Source organism: Aedes albopictus, chromosome 2 (genome assembly GCF_035046485.1).
Source record: "Aedes albopictus strain Foshan chromosome 2, AalbF5, whole genome shotgun sequence".
Lineage (NCBI taxonomy): Eukaryota > Metazoa > Arthropoda > Insecta > Diptera > Culicidae > Aedes > Aedes albopictus.
Window position 1 is genome coordinate 175,041,870 of NC_085137.1, and position 22,371 is coordinate 175,064,240.

The window sequence follows — 22,371 nt, forward strand, 5'->3', positions numbered from 1 at the left end:
GAAACGAGCATGGTTAAAACGAAAGGAGCGTCAGCGCCCTTGGAACGTTCACCCGAGATGCTGCAGAGGATCGTGGAAACGCTGTTCCCGCGCCACGATATCAGACCATGGGCTGACACCCCCCTCCCCTGGCCGAACCGACCAAGGGGAGGTAGCCCCAGTGACGAACGATGAGCTCATCGTAACTGCGAAGTTACCCAAGTTGAACAAGGCTCCGAGTCCGGACGGTAGCCATTAAGTCGAGGCATGCCCTGATATGTTCAGAATGGCTATGCAGATGTGCCTGGACAGAGGCGAATTTCTGGAGAGGTGGAAAAGGCAATGATTGGTTCTGTTGCCCGAACACGGGAAACCATCTGGCGACCCGTCGGCATACAGACCAATCTGCCTTCTGGACACCTTCGGGAAACTGTTGGAGCGAATCATTCTGTCGAGGCTACTCGTCTATACCGAGAAACCAGACGACTCTGGGCTCTCGGATAACCAGTTTGGCTTCCGGAAAGGTCGATCGACGGTGGACGCTATTATGGCCGTAACCGAAGCGGCCAAGATAGCGTTCCAAAAAAAGCGTAGAGGAATTCGTTACTGCGCGGTAGTCACATTGGATGTGAAGCATGCGTTCAATAGCGTCAGCTGGGCCGCCATTGAATGCGCCATTCAACACCAAGGAGTTCCGGATAGCTTACGCCGGATACTGGAAAGCTATTTCCCGAATAGGGTGCTATTCTATGACACTGATGAGGGCGAAAAGAGGTTCAACATCACCGCGGGAGTACCATAAGGGTCAATCTTGGACCCGGTACTATGGAACGCGGCGTACGATGGCGTATTGAGGCTCACACTTCCACCGGGCGTAAAGCTGGTCGGCTTTTCCGATGACATTTCCGCTTACGGTATACGGCAAGTCGATAGAGGAAGTAGAACTTAAAGCGGCGCATGCAATGGGAAGCAATCAGCTGCGTTTATGCTAGAGTGCCGGCAGAAGCGCTTTTCTGATAAATGTGGTAAACGTGATAACAGTGTAAAGTAACAGCGAAGGTTACGCTATGCGATCGTAGACGGCGCTCGTGTTCCACGTGTTTTTCACATACAGCGGCGCTGCCTGGCACCTATCCACTCGAAACATCATGCGCAACACGAGTGGTGAATGCCCAGTCAGGAAAAAAGAAGTTAACAACTTGAAATTTGTATGATGATGTAATCAGTTCTCTGTTACTGCAATGAATGCAGAAGAAACGCGTAGGGATAATGATTATGTTTCTAATTTGCACGATAATTGGTACGATGCGGAACAAGTGCAAGCCACAGATTTGTCCATACAAGAAAAATGATTTTACTTTTAATGTGGTGGTGCCATCTCTGAGAAAAACAAGCTTTGATTTCTTACTAAAGATGCGTCTAGCTTCTAGGAACGTTTATTAAAGAATGACAAATTACAATGGGTAATTCTCGCTGAGACCGGCCCACTATTTACACCTTGTCTTCAAAAATGTTTAAGGTGTCGATTTTCTGAAAGCCCTCGCCTAAAAAGTAAGAAACACGCATTTGATTACTCAAATTGATGGACCCCCCGTTAGTTAGAGCCACAACAATTTTTGCAGACCCCTCGATTTTGGTCAAATGGTGGCTCACTCAAACCGTTAAAACTCGAAAGTTTCTCCAACAACCACCTCAAAACGAATTGTTGTTGAAAAGAGGAAAGATAGAGCTACTATTTACAATAATAAAAAGTTGGGTCGGCCATATTGATTTTGGCCGCCATCTTGGATTTTTATACCAAAACGTTTTTTTCACCATGAGGGCAACCACCGATTTTCAAAATTTTTGCATCAATTGAAAGCTGGGACATTTATACATAACATATCAAAAAATTAGAGATGTCTTTTTCTTCTTTCAAAAGTTATCTGCAGTTTTGTAAATTAGGCCGCGTTTTTTCCATACATTTCCATGCGCACCGGCAACGACATGCAACAGCATCCGAGATTACGCCTACATGTATACACAAAGGCGCGTGTCGCAAAATTTGGCCAAATCGGAGGTTCGTTTCCGTTTTTGACTGTTTCTCAATAATGCGGGCATTGTTTTCATAACTTTTTAAGTGTTTTGAAAAGCTTAAACCTTCAGCTTTCCATTAGTGGGTTCAGAATTCAAATTCGTGTTCGTAAACACTGTTAAATAACGCTGCATTTATGTAAACGGTCGGCACCGGGCCCAGTGCGCAAAAGTGGCATGATTTACAAAACTGCAGATAACTTTTGAAAGAAGAAAAAGACATCTCTAATTTTTTGATATGTTATGTATAAATGTCCCAGCTTTCAATTGATGCAAAAAATTTGAAAATCGGTGGTTGCCCTTATGGTGAAAAAAATGTTTTGGTATAAAAATCCAAGATGGCGGCCAAAATCAATATGGCCGACCCAACTTTTTATTATTGTAAATAGTAGCTCTATCTTTCCTCTTTTCAACAACAATTCGTTTTGAGGTGGTTGTTGGAGAAACTTTCGAGTTATAACGGTTTGAGTGAGCCACCATTTGATCCAAATCGAGGGGTCTGCAAAAATTGTTGTGGCTCTAACTAACGGGGGGTCCATCAATTTGAGTAATCAAATGCGTTTTTCTTACTTTTTAGGCGAGGGCTTCCAGAAAATCGACACCTTAAACATTTTTGAAGACAAGGTGTAAATAGTGGGCCGGTCTCAGCGAGAATTACCCAATAAGGAGTAAACGTAAGAATGATCAACTGCTACTGTGATCTTTAATGCTACTGCGATTTCAACACCCCCTCTCAGTTGATTATGTGTAGTCCAATCTTCTGTTTCAACTCCAGGAATAAAGGCGCAGCTAACGATTTGGTCAAAATGTCCGCCTCTTGTTGTTTGGAATGGATGTAAACCAGCTGGATTCGTCCATCGGCGACAGCATCTCGGATAAAATGAAATTTCACGTCGATGTGTTTTACCCGTTTGGTTTCTTCCTTTTTAGCCATTGCGATAGCTCCCTGGTTATCTTCGAATACTGGAACAGGTTACAGATTATTGGATTCAAACAGGTCAGTCATCATGCCACCCATCCAGAGTATCTCGCTGATGCAGCTGCTCATTGCCACATATTCCGCCTCTGTTGATGGCATAGCTACCGTTGCTTGCATTTTCGAAGACCAAATAACCAGGCTTGTCCGCACTGAGCGCATGAAAATTCTGCTCTTTGAATTCACACCATCAAACACATCATATATTAGAAATATTTTCATCTTATCAGATAGAAGGATGTTGAAATATCCTAAATGTCATTTCGAACTGTCAAAAAACCGCACCGCTGAGCCACACGGAGCGCGCAAAAAGATTTTCACCCGGGTGAAAACACTCCAGTGAATTTCACTTTGAATGGTCCGTGCGGCTCTGCGGTGCGGTTTTTTGACAGTTCGAAATGACATTTAGGACATCCTTCTATCTGATAATATGAAAATATTTCTAATGTATGATGTGTTCGATGGTGTAAATTGACAGAGCGGTGCGGACAAGCCTGCAAATAACTGTACAGCCGAACACCTTCACGAGATATCCAGAAACACACTTTCGATCCGATTCGTCCCCAGCATAGTCCGCATCAACGAAGCCTTCCGTAGGTGCCTTGTGTGGGTTCCTGGCGTATAACAGTCCCTGATGCTTGGTACCTTGCAAGTAAGGAAGAACTCTTTTTGCATGTTTCCAGTGTTTAGGCCTCGCTGCGTCTTGATACCTCGATAGAAATCCATCCATGAAGCACAAGTCTGGTCGAGTCCCCATCATAATATACATCAAGCTGCCGATAAGCTCTCTGTACGGATACCGACCGTCTCCATTGGCTAGTGTCAGCTGCAGTCGCACTTCAGCTGGTGTTTTGCACGGTTTGCAATCCTGCATTTCGAATCGCTGCAACATCTTGTCGATGAGGCCGGTTTGGGAAAGCTTCATGGTACCAGTCGAACGATCTCTCTCTATCTTGATGCCCAAAAAATGATGCAATGGACCCTGGACCCATATCAGCCATTTCAAATTCCGTCTTGAACATCTGCTTGATCCTGCCCACTGCCGCTTTAGTTTTTGCTGCAATCAATAGGTCGTCCACATAGACCACGATATACACCGTTTCCTCTGCTTGCTGGCGCACGTACAAACAATAGTCATGTCGCGTACGAACAAACTCTTGAAGAAAACCATTGATACGGTTGTTCCAACACCTTGGAGATTGTTTTAGTCCATAGAGTGATCGTTTCAACAGACACACTTCGCCAGGTTTCGACCGAACGCCTTGAGGAACCCCCATGTAGACTGTCTTTGCCAATGCTCCGTTCAAAAATGCCGTTCGAACATCCATTTGGTGAATTTCGAAATCGCGTGTGTTAGCAACAGCCAACACTGTCCGGATGGTACTTAGCTTGGCAACCGGTGCAAACGTCTTCTCATAATAGATGTGCCGTCGCTGCAGAAAACCTTTCGCCACCAAGCGTGCCTTTCTGCCATTTCTTCTCCTTCCCCCTCATGCTCCGACACATCATCCTGGTGGCTATCGATCGCATTATTAGTATCTGCTTACGTAGAAATTACAGGCATTCAAAAATTTGCATAATGTCTGATAGTCAAGCAGCACTAAATGCTTTGAAATCAGCATCATGCACTTCAAAACATGTTTGGGAGTGTATCCAATCACTTCAGCAATTAGCTCGCCGCAATCAGGTGAAGCTGTTTTGGGTTCCAGGACATTACGGAATTGAAGGAAACGAGCAAGCCGATATGCTAGCAAGACTTGGATCGTCTCATCAATTCATAGGTCCTGAACCATTTTGTAGCATTTCTGGATGTTCTCTCAGAATGGAGTTTAAAGCTTGGGAACAGCAGAAAATAAAATCCATTTGGGAGAACACCACAACTGCGAGGCAGTCTAAGCGTTTTATAAAGCCAAACGTTGCAAACACTCGCAAAATTCTGGAACTTTCCAAAAAAGATATTAGTACTTTAACTGGCCTCTTAACAGGTCATTGTCCGAGCCGGTATCATCTGAAGGTTATTGGAAAACTTCAAGATAATGTATGTCGCTTGTGCGGCATAGATACAGAAGACTCGGAGCACTTGTTATGCCGTTGTCCGGCAGTTATAACTAAAAGAATTAGGTTCTTCGACAAAGGGCTAATAGAACCCTTTGATGTCTGGAGGACAAACCCAAATACGGTGGTCCAATTCATTCGAAGTGTGGCACCGTGTTGGGATATCGCTTCTGGTCAAAGTCTGATTATTACCAATACCAATGGTGATACGTCGACTTGACAAAGCTAAATAAAAATGGGGCATATGTCACAATAGATCTATCAACTGGTCGCAGTGACTTAGGGGCTGTCCATAAACCACGTGGTCATTTAGGGGGGGGGGGGTTCGGCCAATGACCATTTTGTATGGACATATAAAACAATTTGTATGGACTAATGACCACGCGAGGGGGGGGGGGGGTTGAAAAGTCCCAAAAAAATGACCACGTGGTTTATGGACAGCCCCTTAGATACCCTACAAGGAATAAAAAAATCGATCGCATTATTGTCAGGAGCAGTTTCGACTTGATCTTCAGGCTCGTCATCTTGAACTGCCAAGCCGTCCCCTCTGGCTCTTCCGGTTGAGGAACTCTCAGTGGGATTATCTGTTCAGTCAGACACCCACTCATTTGTGTCACTTGGGTCTTGAATGGAAACTCGAATTCGTTGCATTTTACGTCTCGTGCCACAAACTGTTTATGCGCCTTTAGGTCCCACAATCGATATCCACATGGGGAGTATCCAAGCATTACACACCGCTTTCCAGTTGGATCGAGTTTGTTCCTCTTCTGTTTCGGAATCCAGTAGAATGTCAAACTCCCGAATACTCGCAGCTTCTCAACAATTGGTTTTTCGCCATGCTACATCTCTGCTGGTGTCTTCTTCACTCCAAGCGCTTCTGTCGGACTTCGGTTCGTTACGTATACAGCGTTGTACAGTGCTTCACCCCAGAGATATTTTGGAGCTCCAGATTCAATCAAAAACCTTCGCATGTTTTCAGTAACAGTCCTGTTAAATCGTTCAGCAACTCCATTATGTTAAGGCGTATACCCTACTGTTGACTCCACCTGGCCATGCTTCTCGTAGTACGCCAATTGTTCTATGCTGAAGTATTCACGCCCAAGGTCACACCTCAAAGCTGCTATCTGGACACCAAACCAGGCGGTGGCCATTGCTTGAAAGTTCTTGAAGTACTGGTAATTGATCGACTGTAGGGTTTAATTTATAGTTTTTCGGCTACGCAGTCTTTATTAAACCAACGACGTTATATATTAACCCAACGTTTCGACACTTGGTGGGTGTCTTCCTCAGGGGGTACTAAAATTTAATTTAACATTTGTTCGAATTAATTGTGTGTGGAATGTCTGGTTTCTGTTACTTACAATACTAGTGTCGTTATTTGTCTAATGTTTGGTCTAACTGTAACTGTCGGGTTTGATGATATACGGTACATGCTGTAAATTTAAATTCGGTTTCATTATGAAATGGTTCCCGCTAATCTGATATTAAATCTTACACTATAAAATCTTCCACTTTTCTCACCGCACAACTTTCACTGGCAATGGCGCAATCTTTCTGTCTTTCAGTCCTTCTTTATCTCAACTTATGGACTGGTTACTGTGCCCTATTGGAGTAATTGATTCCCTCTCATCTATGCTATCTCCCGTAGTGGTTTCGTTTCGTTCATTCCTACTTTTAATGTCGTGCAACACTGCTGCGTATGTTGTACTGAGTCTGTCTATATCGGTACGTCTATTGATTGTATGGTTAGTGTTGGTGATGTGACACATCTCTAAAAATGGGAGTGTGGACTGTCTGTAGCTATGGTCTATTATTTGTGTGTGTTCTAGATTGAATCTGTGATCTGTCTCTATACAATGCTGTATTAGTGCTGTTGTTGTTTCTATCAGTGATGTTTTGGCTATTTCTGTGTTAGTATTGTTGTCATTGGTCAGTTTTTCTAATCTGTTTATATTGGATCGGTGGCCTGCTAATCGTTTCCTTAAAGTGTTTGTGGTCATTCCAATATAGCAACTATCGCAGTTGTTGCACGGTATTTTGTAGATGACATTGCTAATATCATCTTTATTTACCGGGTGCTTTACCTGTGTGTGAAGATTTTTGATCAAACGGGTCTGTTTTGTTGCGATTGCTATATTGGAATAGTCCCTAGCCAAAATTTTAGTAATTCGCTGAGAAAGTGCAGGTATATATGGTATGGCTCTATAAATTTTATCGATTTTTGTTGTTTCAGGTTGTTCTGTTATGGTTTCGGTGCTTCTGGAGGGATCATTGATTCTGCGGTTTGGATCTGCTGATGTTTGGTGCTCATTGACGTCGATGGAACTTGCAGTAGGTTGGAGGCAGGGTGATTCCGGTTGTTGTTGCTGTATCTGGTTCGAGGTGCTTGGTTGTGTACAGAGTGGGGGTGTGGGCACGGCTGGCAGAATGGCTGGCGGAGTGGGAGGCTGGCGAGATGGTCGGCTTTGGGTGTTGTCTGGTGCATCATCGGTGATTTCGATCAGTGAGGGTGGTGTGGGTGATTGCTGGCATGATGGTCGGCTGGGCGGGGTGGTGGCTGCTACGAGTGTTGGGAGACGTTGTGTTAGAGAACTTAGTTGTCGTTTGTTCCCATACAGGTTGAGTAGTCGGTTGATCAATTGCCTGGGGTAGTTGTTCAGTGTGAGATGCTGGTGAATGATCTGCGCTATCTCTACAGTGGTTTTATTGCGTGTGAGGTACCAGACTCTATGAATAAAGTTTTTGGCTACGTTAATCTTGTGTTTGCATTGATGGAACGACTTGTAGTTGAGCAGGCGCCCTGATGCTATAGGTTTAGCATACCACTCCGTTGTCAGGCTTTGATCTGCATTTCGGATGACCGTTAAATCCAAGAATGCTAGCTTCTGCTCCTTCTCGGTTTCGATGGTGAACTGGATTCTCGGTTCGACGTCATTGAATGCCTGCAGGACTTGTTGCTCGGTGTTCCGTGGTATCGCCATGAATATGTCGTCCACGTATTTTCGGAATATCGTAATCTCGAACGGTAGAGATCTCATAGCTTGAGCAATTACGGAATCCAATGCAATATCCGCCGCGATCGGCGACAACGGGCTTCCCATGGCCGTCCCAAATACCTGTTTGTAGTACTGCCCTTCGAAACAGAAATAGCTAGCCTCCATGCAATATTCGACTATCTCCAAAAACAGGTCCAGATTTATATGGGTGTTTACCTCCTTCCACCGTTGGATGATATTTCTCGTGACCAGGTGCCGTGGTACGTTCGTGAATAGAGATGTCACATCCAGAGAGATCATTATGTATCCTTCTGGGAGTGTGATTCGATTCACTTCGTCACAGAACTCGTAAAAAAAAAAAAAAAAAAAAAAAAAAAAAAAAAAAAAAAAAAAAAAAAAAAAAAAAAAAAAAGTTCTTGAAGTATTCACACACTTGGTCTTTTTTCTTCATAAGGTACACAACAGCAAAATGCGTAAAGTCATCCAAGAACGTCACGAAGTACTGGCAACCATCAAATGTAGTCGGCGTAATTTTTCCGCACACGTCTGTATGGACTCTTTCCAGCGGCCTGCTGGTCGGATGCCTCGATCCATTGAACGGTGATCGTACGAGTTTGGCTTCAGCACACGTCTCACAGAATGACACAGAATGACAGAATGACCGTAGCGCTTGTGCCACAAATCCTGCTTATTGGTTTCTCCGGCAGACTCAGATACTGATGCAGTCCCTGAAGTTACCACATCCATTGTCAAATAGTACAGGCTAGAGTACAGGTTACCTTGCTTTATGGCTTCTCCGATGATTTCACCATCTTTGGTGAGAATATCACGATCCTCTTCAAATTTAACGTTGGCTCCAACATACATCAACGCCCCCAGCGACAATAGGTTGAACTTCAAGTTAGGGACGTACAACACGTTGCTTATGGCCAAACGTACCTGACCGCTTCCCGTGGAAACAAATCCTCTGACTATATCTTGCTTGAAGCCTTGCAGCTTACCATTTTTCATAGCGCTTTCAATTGTTACAGGTCCAGCTAGCGTCTCCAACTTACCAAAAAAAATCCTGCTTCCTTGGCCATATGCCGGCTGGCACCCGAATCAAGGATCCATACAACCTTTCGTTTCTCGCCACAACAGTCCGATGATGCAACCAGAGCAACCTCACGATCCATTGGGACTTCAGCTGCTTGTGCCCGTACTCGAGATTCTTTCATTTTCGGACACGCTGACCGCTTGTGGCCAAAAGCTCCACATTCGTAACACTTACCAGAAAACTTTGGTTTGGTGTTGTGAATATTTTTCTTCGGCTTTTCCGCTCTTGCAGCTAGTACTTGGCTTCCGTATTGCTTTGTTGCGTCATCACTTGAATCTCGGCCGATTCGCTTTTGTTCCTCCGCCAACAATCGACTTTTCACGGTTGCCATGGTGAGATGTTTTTCTTCAACGTTCTCCATTGCCGTAGTTACGACGTCGTACGAGCATGGCAACGAAATGAACAATTGGCTGACCTGGTCCAACTCCGTTAGCTTCACTCCTGCGTCCTTCAGCTGCCTCACGAGCCCGTCGAATCTGCGAAAATGGTCCTTGAGAGCGCATCCTTCCTCCATCCGCAGCATTGCCAACGATCGCCGAATATACGTTTGCGCGGCGCATCCCCTGTTTCCGTCAACGACTGCCACATAGCTCTGGCAGTTGCCTTGTCCCGGACGTATTCCAGGTGGCTGTCCGCTATAAAAGACACCAACAAAGCCTTTGCCTTTTCATCCTTCTCCCGGAATGTCCTCCTGACCGCTTCAGTAGCCGTTTCCACTGGAACGTCTTCTTCGAGAATGTCCCGTACTCCATGCGCAGAAAGTTGGGTATCAACCCGGAACTTCCACGTATCGAATCCCTCACCAGCGAACTGCACAATGCCAGCCTTCTTCGCGCTGCTTGCCATCGTTCGACTCTTCGGATTCTCCAAGGAAAGAACTGCTTCCAAACTTTTCCAACGAGGGCTTCTGATTTCAGCAAACTTCCGTTCCTCGGTCCTTTGGTCCTTCGCAGTTATTGCGTGACTGGGCCCATGACCATAAGATGCGTCTAGCTTCTAGGAACGTTTATTGAAGAATGACAAATTACAATTAGGAGTAATCGTAAGAATGATCAACTGCTACTGTGATCTTCAATGCTACTGCGATTTCAACACTTACTATTGGCATAATCGAAGACTGGAGGTCTCGTCAACTGGCACTCGCACACCACAAGATGGAAATGGTGGTGGTGAACAACCGCAAGTCCGAACAACATGCGGTGGTCACCACAAGCGGGTCCGCGATCAACTCCAAGCGCTCGGAAGCATCTCGGAGTCATGATCGATAATAAGCTGAACTTTGGCAGCCACGTGAAATATGCTTGCAAGAGGGCAAGCATGGCGATTATGGCACTATCGAAGACAATGTCAAATAGCTCGGCAATAGTCTCGAGTAAGCGTAGACTTCTCGCGACAGTAGCTGTCTCCATACTACGGTATGGCGTTGCTGCATGGTCGAGCGCGCTAGTGGTCAAGCGAAACGTAGAGCGGCTCGAAAGTACGCACAGGTTGATGGGCCTTAGCGTCGGTGTCGAAGGACGCGGTATGCGTGCTGGCGGGTATGATGCCCATAGCACTTGTGGTGTCAGAGGACGAGGAGTGCCTTGCGAGACGCGGCACAAGAGGCGCGAGACAGATTGCCATAACATCATCGATGTTGAAATGGCAGAGGGATTGGTCATCAACAAGGGTAGATGGACATACAGGCTCATACCGAGCGTGTCCAAGTGGACGAGCAGGCCCTACGACGAGGTGAATTTTCACTTAAGGCGAAACTGGAAGCATTTCCTCACTTTTTGGTTTTTGATTTTTTATTAAATAACGAAGCAATATTTTCAAAATCGGTTTTCGTGCACATGTAGAGTATGGATCAAGGTATCTTCTGATTTTTTTTGTAGTGGAAAATGTTTTTCGTTTTTGCAGAAACCATTTTTGAACAAAATTTCACAAAAAAATGGTTTTTGCAAACATGGAAAACATTTTCCACCTCAACAAAATTGAGAAGATACCTTGATCCATACCCTACATGTGCACGAAAACCGATTTTGAAAATATTGCTTCGTTATTTAATAAAAAATCAAAAACCGAAAAAATGAGAAAATGCTTCTAGTTTCGCCTTAACACAATTTCTGTCAGGCCATGGGTGCTTTAGGTGGTATCTGTACAGATTCGGACATGCAGGCTCTCCTACGTGTCCGGAGTGTGCAGACTGCGACGAGACCGTGGAGCATGTGCTCTTTGAATGCCCACGCTTCGTGGAGCAAGGGTCGAGTATGCAGGAGGTATGCGGTAGCGATATCACTCCTGACAACATTGTTGAAAGGATGTGTACGGGGGAGGACAAGTGGGATGCCGTTTCTTCCACGGTATCTCGAATTGTCCTTGAACTATAGAGAAAATGGCGAGCCGAACAACAGCTAGTTGAGTTGGCTCCCTTTCCCCATCCAGGAGCTTGAGCCCAACGGGTAATCTAAGTACTAGCCAGGGCCCGAACCTCCGGGGAAGAGTGAACAACTTAAGGTGGAACGCTTACCATTAGAGTGTACTCATTGTACGAAGTCATCACCCTTCTCGAAATCATCCCTAACGGGCGTACCGCGAAGGTAAGGAAGAGAGAGAGAGAAAGAGGTTTTAGTGTTGACTCCACATCACCTGAGGACCCACCTCTCGGATATCTGTAAATGTAGATTTCCTCTTTCTATAAAAAAAAAGAAAAAAAAAAGGGTGCCAACCTGGATGCTTGCCAAGGGCGCCATGGGACCACTATGTAACTTTTATTATGAAATTGATTTCAGTTGTATACTTAATGAATCAGTATTCAATAGTTGTCCATAATGATACTGAAATAAGTTGCATAAAATTGAAATTATGATGCTGAATTGCATAAGATTTAAGTAGAAATGCCCAAAATGGAAAAAAATGCACTACTAAAATAAAACAAGTGTTAGAAATATGATACGTATTTAATTTGAAATTAGGTTGGAATTGTTTTGTTGCAAAATTGTGTAGTAAAGAAACATCCATAAATTACGCCACGCTTTGAGGAGAGAAGAGAGGTGGCTAGCATAGTGTGACGACAGAATCTAAAATTTATTAGGTCCTTTACATAAAGTGTAACACAAGAGGATGGATGGGGCAATTGCAGCATGTCATAATTTTTGGATATGCTCTTAACCTTCACGTACCCGACCCTCGACCACTCATTTTCAAAATGCTGGCATTTCGTTATTTTTCTACCGATTTTTTTGAAGTCGGCCTCAATCGATCATTAATTGGTGCTAGTTAATTATACTCAAGTGGCCATGCATTATCCGGAACCATTCCAGGGATATTCCGGATTGTACTGGGGTCAGGGGGGTTGCCAAAATGACTAAAAGTGATTATTTCGTGTGTTATTGTGTTTGAACCATCGATTTTCAACAACTTTTTTGCAGTGAACAGTGAAACAACTGCGATAACTAGATTTGAATAAGATGACCCATCCGGATCCTCGTGACATGTTCCGCGGGGCCTCATTGGGAACACTTCTGGCTTTCAACCTAAACATGCCGTGCGACCCATCAATTATAATGATTTCGAATGACTGAATCAGAAACGACAAACTGAAGTCTGTATCAACGAATATGGCCACACCGGAACATCTAGCATAGGTTCCACGGGGGTGTCATCGAGGACATTTCTGATTTGCAACCAAAACATGCCGTGTGATGTACAGGGGATACTCAAAATAACTGGGATAGGTAAAATTTTCACTTTTCAAAAAATGTTCAACTCGCTGTAACTTTTCGAAAAGGGCATCAAATATTCTCAAATTTTTACTGCAAGTTCATCAACTAGTTGTGTATCAGTGGTCAAAATTTGGAAAAGATCGAGCCATTCTACATGAAGTTATAAAGGTTCTAGAAAAAGGTATAATTATCCAATAACCAACTTTGAGCTGTTATATCTCCGGATTCAATGAACCGAATGCAATGAAATTTTGTCCATTTATGACTTATATAATGAGCTATCAAAAACTTTTGACAAAACTTAAAATTCTTTACACGAAAAAAAATTATTACGATTGAATTATTTTTTATAATATACCACCAATTTATCCAAAACTTCATCATCGTTTCAAAATTTAAGATAGTAATTATAGTTCATTTAATTTCCCTCTAATTGACTTCAATATGAATATGTTTTGAAAGGAAGTAACAAAACAACCGGCATTAAATTGAAAAAGTTATGGGATGCATATGAAAAATAGATAAATTTACTAAAGAAACATAGAATAAATGAAAGAGCCATAACTTTTTTTTTTATGAATAATTTCTAACTAAGTAAACTGTTTTTCAAAGTTCATTATATTAGTCATAAATGATCAAAATTTCATTGCATTCGGTTCATTGAATACGGAGATATAACAGCTCAAAGTTGGCTATCGGAAAATTATACCTTTTCTAGATCCTTTATAACTTCGTGTAGAATGGCTCGATCTTTTCCAAATTTTGTCCACTGATACACAACTAGTTGATGAACTTGCAGTAAAAATTTGAGAATATTTGATGCTCTTTTCGAAAAGTTACAGCGAGTTGAACATTTTTTGAAAAGTGAAAATTTTACCTATCCCAGTTATTTTGAGTATCCCCTGTATCAATCTTCATGCATTCAAGAGAATGGGACAGAAAAAAAATGACTGAAGTGTATGTATATTTCTAAAATGCCCCTCCTTGCGACAATCGTATCTTTCGATGGCTAATTTAACCACCGAGGTCGAAGATACGATTTCGGTTCTACACTGGAACTGTCGTAGTATTACACCGAAATTAGACGTTTTTAAATTTTTAGTTAACAATTTACAATGCGATGTTTTTGCACTATCCGAAACATGGCTGACACCTGATGTAACCTTACCTTTTCCCGATTATAATATCATTCGCCTTGATCGATCCGACTCGTACGGAGGGGTGCTTCTAGGGATTAAGAAGCAGCACTCATTTTACAGAGTCGATTTTCATCCGATGACAGGCATTGAAGCCGTCGCATGTGAGGTGACTATCCGAGGTAAAACCCTCAGTGTTGCCTCCATATATCTTCCACCGAGAACTGCAATATCTCGCAGGGATCTCACCCACATCTGCTCGGTTATGCCCGAGCCTCGGCTGCTCATGGGAGATTTCAACTCCCATGGTACAGGCTGGGGGGAACTGTACGATGACAGCCGTTCAACTTTGATATATGACCTTTGCGACGACTTCAACATGACAATTTTGAATACCGGAGAAGTTACACGAGTGGCACCTCCAGCTCAAGATGGCAGTCCTAGAAACAGCCGATTAGACCTCTCAATCTGTTCGAGCTCACTATCACTGGAGTGTTCATGGAAGGTTATCCAGGATCCTCATGGTAGTGATCATCTGCCGATTGTTGTTTCTATTTCCAATGGGTCACATCAACCTCCATCTATCGACATCGCCTACGATCTCACCAAGCACATTGACTGGGAGAAGTACGCAGAAGCAATTATCGACGGTGAGCAATCGGTAGAAGTCCTTCCACCGCGGGAAGAGTATCGGTTTCTGTCCGAGCTGATCCTCAGTAGCGCGCTTCAGGCACAACGTCGACCAGTGCCAGGTCCGTCGGTTCGTAGGAAACCCCCGAATCCGTGGTGGGATAGTGAGTGTACAGAAATCTATCGCGAGAAATCCGCGGCGTTCAAAGAGTTTCGGAAACGCGGTTCGGTCGAAAACTTCAAGCGGTTCGCTTCCCTTGAAAGCAAGTTCAAGAACTTGATCAAGGCGAAGAAAAGCAGTTACTGGCGTCGGTTCGTCGAGGGTTTGTCGCGCGAGACTTCGATGAGAACTCTTTGGAACGTCGGTAGAAGAATGCGTAACGCGTCGTCGGTCAACGAGGATCGAGAAAGCTCTCCTCGATGGATCCTCAAGTTCGCAAAAAAAGTTTGTCCAGATTCCGTGCCCGTGGAGCGAATAATTCGTGATGTTTCCGACGATAGGGACGACATGGATAGGCCGTTTTCAATGATTGAATTCTCACTTGCTCTTCTTTCATGTAACAATTCCGCTCCAGGAATGGATCGAATCAAGTTCAACTTGCTTAAAAACCTCCCCGACGTCGCTAAGAGGCGCTTGTTGAACTTGTTCAATCAGTTCATGGATAACAACATCGTTCCGGATGACTGGAGACAAGTGAGGGTGATAGCTGTTCAAAAACCCGGGAAACCCGCGTCGGATCATAATTCGTACCGTCCAATCGCGATGTTGTCTTGTCTACGGAAGCTGTTGGAGAAGATGGTTCTCTTTCGACTGGACAAATGGGTTGAATCGAATGGCATGTTGTCAGATACACAGTTCGGTTTCCGCAGAGGCAAAGGGACGAACGACTGTCTTGCGTTGCTTTCTTCAGAAATTCAGCTTGCCTTTGCTCAAAAGCAGCAAATGGGTTCAGTGTTTTTGGATATTAAGGGGGCTTTTGATTCAGTTTGTGTCGATGTTCTTTCCGACAAACTACACGAAAGTGGCCTTTCACCAATTCTGAACAATTTTTTGTATAATTTGCTGTTTGAGAAGCAGATGAGTTTCGCTCATGGCGACTTGACAGTTTCACGAATTAGCTACATGGGCCTCCCCCAGGGTTCATGTCTAAGCCCCCTTCTTTACAACTTTTATGTTAGAGACATAGATGAATGTCTCATGGAAAACTGCACGTTAAGGCAGCTTGCGGATGACTGTGTTGTTTCTGTAACGGGATCAATAGCAGTCGATCTGCAAGGACCACTACAGGATACTTTGGACAATTTGTCTACTTGGGCTCTCAAGCTGGGTATCGAGTTCTCTCCGGAGAAAACTGAGATGGTTGTCTTTTCTAAAAAACACAAACCGGCTAAGTTTCCGCTCGTTCTGATGGGTAAGACAATCACTCATAGCATGTCTTCACAATACCTCGGCGTCTGGTTCGATTCCAAATGCACCTGGGGGAAGCACATTGTGTATCTGATACAGAAATGCCAAAAACGAATCAACTTTATGCGAACTATTACCGGAACATGGTGGGGAGCACACCCGGAAGATCTGATCAGGCTGTACCAAACAACCATTCTATCGGTTTTAGAATACGGTAGCTTCTGTTTTCAATCCGCGGCGAAAACACACCTGCTGAAGCTTCAACGGGTTCAGTACCGTTGCCTTCGGATCGCGTTAGGTTGCATGAACTCGACTCACACAATGAGTTTAGAGGTACTTGCTGGTGTACAGCCTCTGACAGACCGCTTTGCGGAGTTGTCGTTCCGGTTCCTCATCCGATGCGAGGTTCTGAATCCGTTAGTCATAGAAAACTTCGAAAAGCTGCTCGAACAGAATCCCCAAACTCGTTTTATGAGTGTGTACTACTGGTACATGACGCTGGAGGTAAGCCCATCTCCGGTTAACACCAATCGTGACAACTTCTCAGACTTCGACAGCTCCTTTGTGGATTTTGATCTCTCTATGAGGGATGAGATCACCGGTATACCGGAATCTTTTCGTTCCATAGGTATTCCACAAATTTTTGCAAGTAAGTTCAGGCATGTTAGCGGGGCCAGACAGTTCTTCACAGATGGTTCCAAAACCGATGATTCGACTGGATTCGGTGTCTACAACGAATTTCATAGCGCCACCTTCATGCTTCAAAAGCCATGTTCGGTATACATTGCTGAGCTCGCGGCTATATACTACACCTTAGAGTACATTCGCACTCTTCCACCTGAGCACTACTTCATTTTTACCGACAGTCTAAGCTCTCTGGAGGCTGTTCGGTCAATGAAACCGATGAAGCACTCAGCGTACTTCCTGAAAGGAATACGCCAAGTCTTGAGTGCTTTGTCCAAACGCTCATACATCATCACCATAGCTTGGGTCCCTTCACATTGTTCAATCCCGGGCAATGAGAAAGCGGACTCTCTGGCTAAGGTGGGCGCTAGCGAAGGCGATATTTACGAGCGTCAAATCGCCTTCGACGAATTTTTTGCATTGGCCCGTCAGGAGACCTTGATCAGCTGGCAACACAAATGGAGAGATGGAGAGATGGGTAGATGGTTGCACTCCATCATTCCACAGGTGTCGAAGAAGCCATGGTTCAAAGGGTTGGATTTAGGCCGCGATTTCATTCGTGTGATGTGTCGGTTGATGTCCAACCACTATTTGTTGAACGCACACACCTTCCGTATTGGGCTTTCAGAAAGCAATCTCTGTGTCTGTGGTGTGGCTTACCAGGATATCGAACATGTCGTGTGGGGATGCAATGAGTATCATGAGGTCAGATCTGAGCTGCATGAAATTCTCCGGGTCCGAGGAAAACAACAGAAACCCGTTAGAGAAGTGTTGGCAGGACTTGATTTGGAATACATGAACCTGATTTATCAGTTTTTGAAACGTGTTGATGTCAGAGTTTGATGTAGTACGTTCCTTGTTTTCATTGTCCGCCTTTTGGTTTTGTTGTTCGCCCCTGTCTGTTGTCACCCCCCTTCCGTTTGTCCTCTTCTTGTCGTTTTCTACCGATAAAGTCTTTTCTTTTTGGTTCCGTTACAGATATGGACAATTTGTCCCATCAATGTTTTAGTATAAGTTAGCAAATAATTTAGTTTTAAACCCATAAATCCCTCCTTCCCAATTTAATTTTTTTTTCAATCCTTAACCTCGAAACAGCCGCGAGTACTTCGGCTTCCCAAACTAACATAGTTTTAAGGCAGTAATAAATTGTAAAATGTAAATTCATAGTAAAAACAAAAGATTTCGGCTCAGTTATGTTCATGTGGCGCCCGAGCCTTCCAAATAAACGAACAAATAAACGAACAAGTAAAAAAAAAAAAGTGTATGTATCATCTAATGTGGCCGCTTCGGAACACCTGGAACAGGTTCCTCGGAGGCCTCTCATACACAGTAACACACGAAATAATCACTTTTAGTCATCTGGCAAAACAGACCTCTCCCCCACCCCCTGACCCCAGTACAATCCGGAATATCTCCGGAATAATTCTGGATATTTCATGGCCACATCAGTATAATAAACTTGCACCAACTTATGATCCATTGAGGGTGACTTCAAAAAAATCGGATGAAAATTGACGAAATGCCAGCATTTTGAAAATGAGTTGTCGATGGTCGGGTACGTGAAGGTTAATTGAATATGTTTTCTCAAATGTACATTATCAAAAGAAGATGGGACGTTTAATCCTAGCAAAACATTTCGCACCTTTTCCCTCTAAAACGCCGACACAGGCTTCGCATCTCGAGAGACCGCGCCGCAACACTACCGTTCAAAAGAAAAGGCACCTCTCCACAGGCCACAGCTTGGAGTCACTTAACATTCAACCTCGCCTGTAAGCTGCTGATTATCACCGGCCAGCGAGCCAGCCAGCCAGCGCAGCGGATGTGGAAGGGTATAACCCATCATCTCTGCCGTACCGTGCCCCGTGCCTGGGACAGTAATCTCCAATCTCCGTTTTGTAGAACATTTAGAGCTCGGCGTATACCCCGTGAAAATCGTCATTCAGTCTAGGGTGGTTAGGGTCGGTCGGTCGGTCGGTCGAGTGAGGTCTTTAACTTTCACGGGCTTTTGAGTAGTTTTTGCGGAATGTGACAAAACAGGATTTCGGTCGCCAGTCAGTGGCATACGGTCGGGTGAAGCTTCTCGAGCGTTTTTGAAATGCTGATGTGATTATGACACTTGAACCGAAATTTTGTGGCTAGTGTCTTGCTTTTGCGGTTGAGGAAGTCATGCGTTGGGAAAAAGTTTGTGTTTTCATGAGTTGAAGGAAGAAATTCAGTGTGATAAGTTGAAATGACGATTCGATTTTTCGAGCGTACTGGTGTTTGTCTCGAATAAAATCTGGGCAAGGACACTTGTGATTATTTTCTGGGTTCTATTTGTTGATTGATTGATTTAGCTATATTACAGAGACTTTCAGCCCTTGGCTTGTTCGTCTCTCGGATTCTATTTGTTGGAATTTTAACATAAACAGTTTACCATGTATTTGAATATTCTGATATATTTTTATGAAGAACAGCTTTTACTCTGAGAAGAATTAATAATACTGGGCCGATACAGAGTTTGCAAAACATACTGAGTTGTTAATTGAGAGTCAATTAAACAAATTTACATTTGTATATAGTGATATCCTATGCCTAGGATAATCAAGAAAATATATATTAAGAAAAGTTCCTGGATCGGAAATTGAACCACATTGAAAATATGCTTCTTGTCCAGATTTTGCCGTCCACAAACCACATCCTGCGGAAGCACCAGTATATTGGCTCCATAGAAGAATCGCTCAACCTAACTGCAGCAACTTTGCTTGTTAGAAAAGTTAAACTAACGCAAAACAATTTCCCAGGTGAGGGGGCTTTCAGTCTCAGCTCTCTGCTCTGGCTCTCTTCTGGTCGGTAGCTACAACCTGTTCTGTTGGGCGAATATTAACTTCACCCTCCGTTGGATAGTTTGGTTTAAGTGCACATTAAGCAAAGTTGTTAGCTAAACAATCCCGGTGCAAACTACACCGGAGGATTGCCTGCATGCATGCATGCATGCATGCAAGCAAGCATGCACTATTGCACCCCACTCTCGAACGAGAAGTGAAGAATAAACACCTCGAAGCCTTCTTGTTCGTTGCAGCAGAGTGCAGCCAGCAAGCGCTAGTGAACAAAGCGCATCATCACCTTCTGTATTCGCTCGAATGGGGTCCACTAGAGCAAGTACACTTCAGCAACGCGCTCGTGGACATTAGACTGGTTCAGGGGCCAAGGCGACACGTGAACTTTGCATCTGGCGCGGTGGTGGTTGCAACAGTAATAATCAAAATTGCAACAGCATATTAAGAGGAAGGCTGTTCAGTTTGGATTAGTTTAACCCCTTCTAGGGTCTAAAGAGCATCCCCGAGCGGCTCTCCAAAGCACAAACACCTGAATAGAGCTGCTCACAGGATTTACTCGAGTGTGTTTGTGACAAGTGTTGGTGACGCGTAGTCGTACCTCTAATCCTTGGTTGCCCTGCGGCGTGAATAGGAAGAAAACAGCTTTGGTGTGAAGAAAAGAGTATCATCGCCTCGCGCCAAGTGTTGCTCCTTGCTCCTGTTTGCACAGAAGGTGCGCTGCTGTTGTGTTGTGCATGCTTCTAGAGGGGTAGCGAAACCAGCTACTTCCGTCGTCAACGAAGATGCCAGGAGTGGTGTTTCTGGTTAGTGTGCCAACGGCAAATTATGAACGAGCACTAATTAACGGTAAGAAATATATTTCCGCTTAACTTGCTTTTAAGTACTTGCGAGATGGTAATGGTTGTTTCTCCTAGCAGATGCACAGGTATTAACGGGAAAAGTTGGTATGAGTGTAGAAGAAGGTTATCGTTTATTAATTTTAAAGCTACGTTAATATAATCTTTGCAAAGCTGGCTCGGGTGAACCCAATGTGATTTAGGATTAGAAAATCTTGAGTCAAAAAGCACTCAGATAAGCCTCATGATCGTCAAATTGTTAAATGTAATGCTGCATGCAAATTGGAACCTGTCCAGTCAACACACGATCGCATATGATGTTAGGATGCAAAAGTGGAGGCGATATGCGTACACTTTACACGCGGTTAAATGGAAGCATGTACGCTAGGGCAGTTCAGACTTCAAACTTGTTAAAATTCAAAGCTCCCATATGTTCATTACAATCCTTGGTGCAAAACTGGAGTCCTGTCAAATTTTCAGCCATTTCGGTGGTGATTTAATGGTGGCCCAAAAGCAAAATAGGATTATATGGGAATTACTATGGAGAATTTTCGAATAAGGTTCTCCGCGCTGTAAATCAATAACCACATGGACGAAGTCATAGGGTCAAAGCCAAATTGAATTCTTCAGATCTCAATGATGAATGTTGCCGAAGATCGCAACTCGTTTCGACTCATGAGACCACCTTGCAGGACATCGGGTATGAAGATGCGCCTACGAGTGAGAATTTGTTTAATATCTTTTTACCCGATTGAAGGTCAAGAACATTGATGAGATCACCGAAGTGGAAGAGCTCGTCACGGCACTGCGGCAACAGTGCGATGTGCAGGTGGCCGCCGCAGCCGTTAAGCTACGGAAAGGGCCAGCAGGGACACAGATAGCTTTGGTTCAGCTACCTGTGGTGGACGTCAAAATGTCCGTTAAGATAGGAAACATAAAGGTGGGATGGTGCGTGTGTCATTCCACGAGCCACCAGAGGTTTGCTTCAGGTGTCTGGAACCAGGACACAAGTCATGGGACTGCAAAGGCCCCGACAGGCGCAAACTGTGCGTGCGATGCGGCGCTGAAGGTCATAAGGCCCAAAGCTGCAGAAGTCCACCGTTCCTGCATTCTATACCGGGAAATTCTCGAACAACAGACATCCGACGGGTGGTCCAAGTTGCCCGGCCTTCAAGAAAGCCGCAGTGAACAACAAATCACAGTGCAGGTAACGCAGCTGAACCTGAACCACTGTGATGCGGCTCAGCAACTGCTTTGTCAGGCGGTTTCTGAGTGGGAGATGGATATCGCCACCATAGCGGACCCATATCGAGTACCCGCCAGCAACGGCAACTGGGTTGCGGATGGGTCCAGAAATGGCAGCGATATGGACGACGGGTAAATACCCCGTTCAGGAGTTGGTGTCTACTACCTATGAGGGCTTCGTGGTCGCCAAAGTAAACGGGGTCTTCTTCTGTAGCTTTTATGCGCCTCCGCGGTGGCCGATCGAGCAGTTCACGCAAATGCTGGACCGCTTAACGACCGTGCTAACAGGGCGAAGGCCGGTGGTAATAGCGGGTGACTTTAATGCCTGGGCTGTGGAATGGGGAAGCCGTTTCACGAACCAGCGGGGTCAGATCCTGCTAGAAACACTGGCCATCTTAGATGTCGACTTGGCTTATGTCGGTACCAAGAGTACCTATAGTCGAAACGGAGCGGAGTCAATTATTGACGTGACCTTTTGTAGTCCTGGCCTAACAAGTAGTTCGAACTGGAGAGTAGATGATGGCTACACTCACAGCGACCACCTGGCGGTTTGCTACAGTATCGACTACAACAACAGCAGACAGCGGATAGAAGAAGAGGCGGCTAGGCCAAGGCCAAGCCCTCGCAGGTGGAAGACATCATACTTCGACGAAGAGGTATTTAGGGAGGCGCTCCACCGTGAGCGAAACTTAATCAGTTTAGACGGCGACGAGCTGGTAGCGGTGCTCTCA

At 44.5% G+C, this 22,371-nt stretch overlaps 2 protein-coding genes across 13 annotated transcripts in view; one reads left to right on the plus strand and one right to left on the minus strand.

Moving 5' to 3' along the window:
* The window catches only part of LOC109418248 (uncharacterized), a 755,006-nt gene that overhangs the window by 359,001 nt on the left and 373,634 nt on the right, over positions 1–22,371 (minus strand). The window lies entirely within an intron of this gene.
* LOC109621307 (uncharacterized) overlaps positions 18,589–22,371 on the plus strand; it is a 155,261-nt gene continuing 151,478 nt past the window's right edge. Inside the window, exons 1-2 of one of the 12 annotated variants that reach the window (XM_062850751.1) lie at positions 18,589–18,921; positions 19,784–20,405. In XM_062850751.1, coding sequence (XP_062706735.1) covers positions 20,342–20,405 — 64 coding nt within the window. In that variant the 5' untranslated portion in view covers positions 18,589–18,921; positions 19,784–20,341. The remainder of the gene's footprint in view (positions 18,922–19,783; positions 20,406–22,371) is intronic. The other 11 variants (XM_062850750.1, XM_062850752.1, XM_062850753.1 and 8 more) reach the window with 11 other exon arrangements.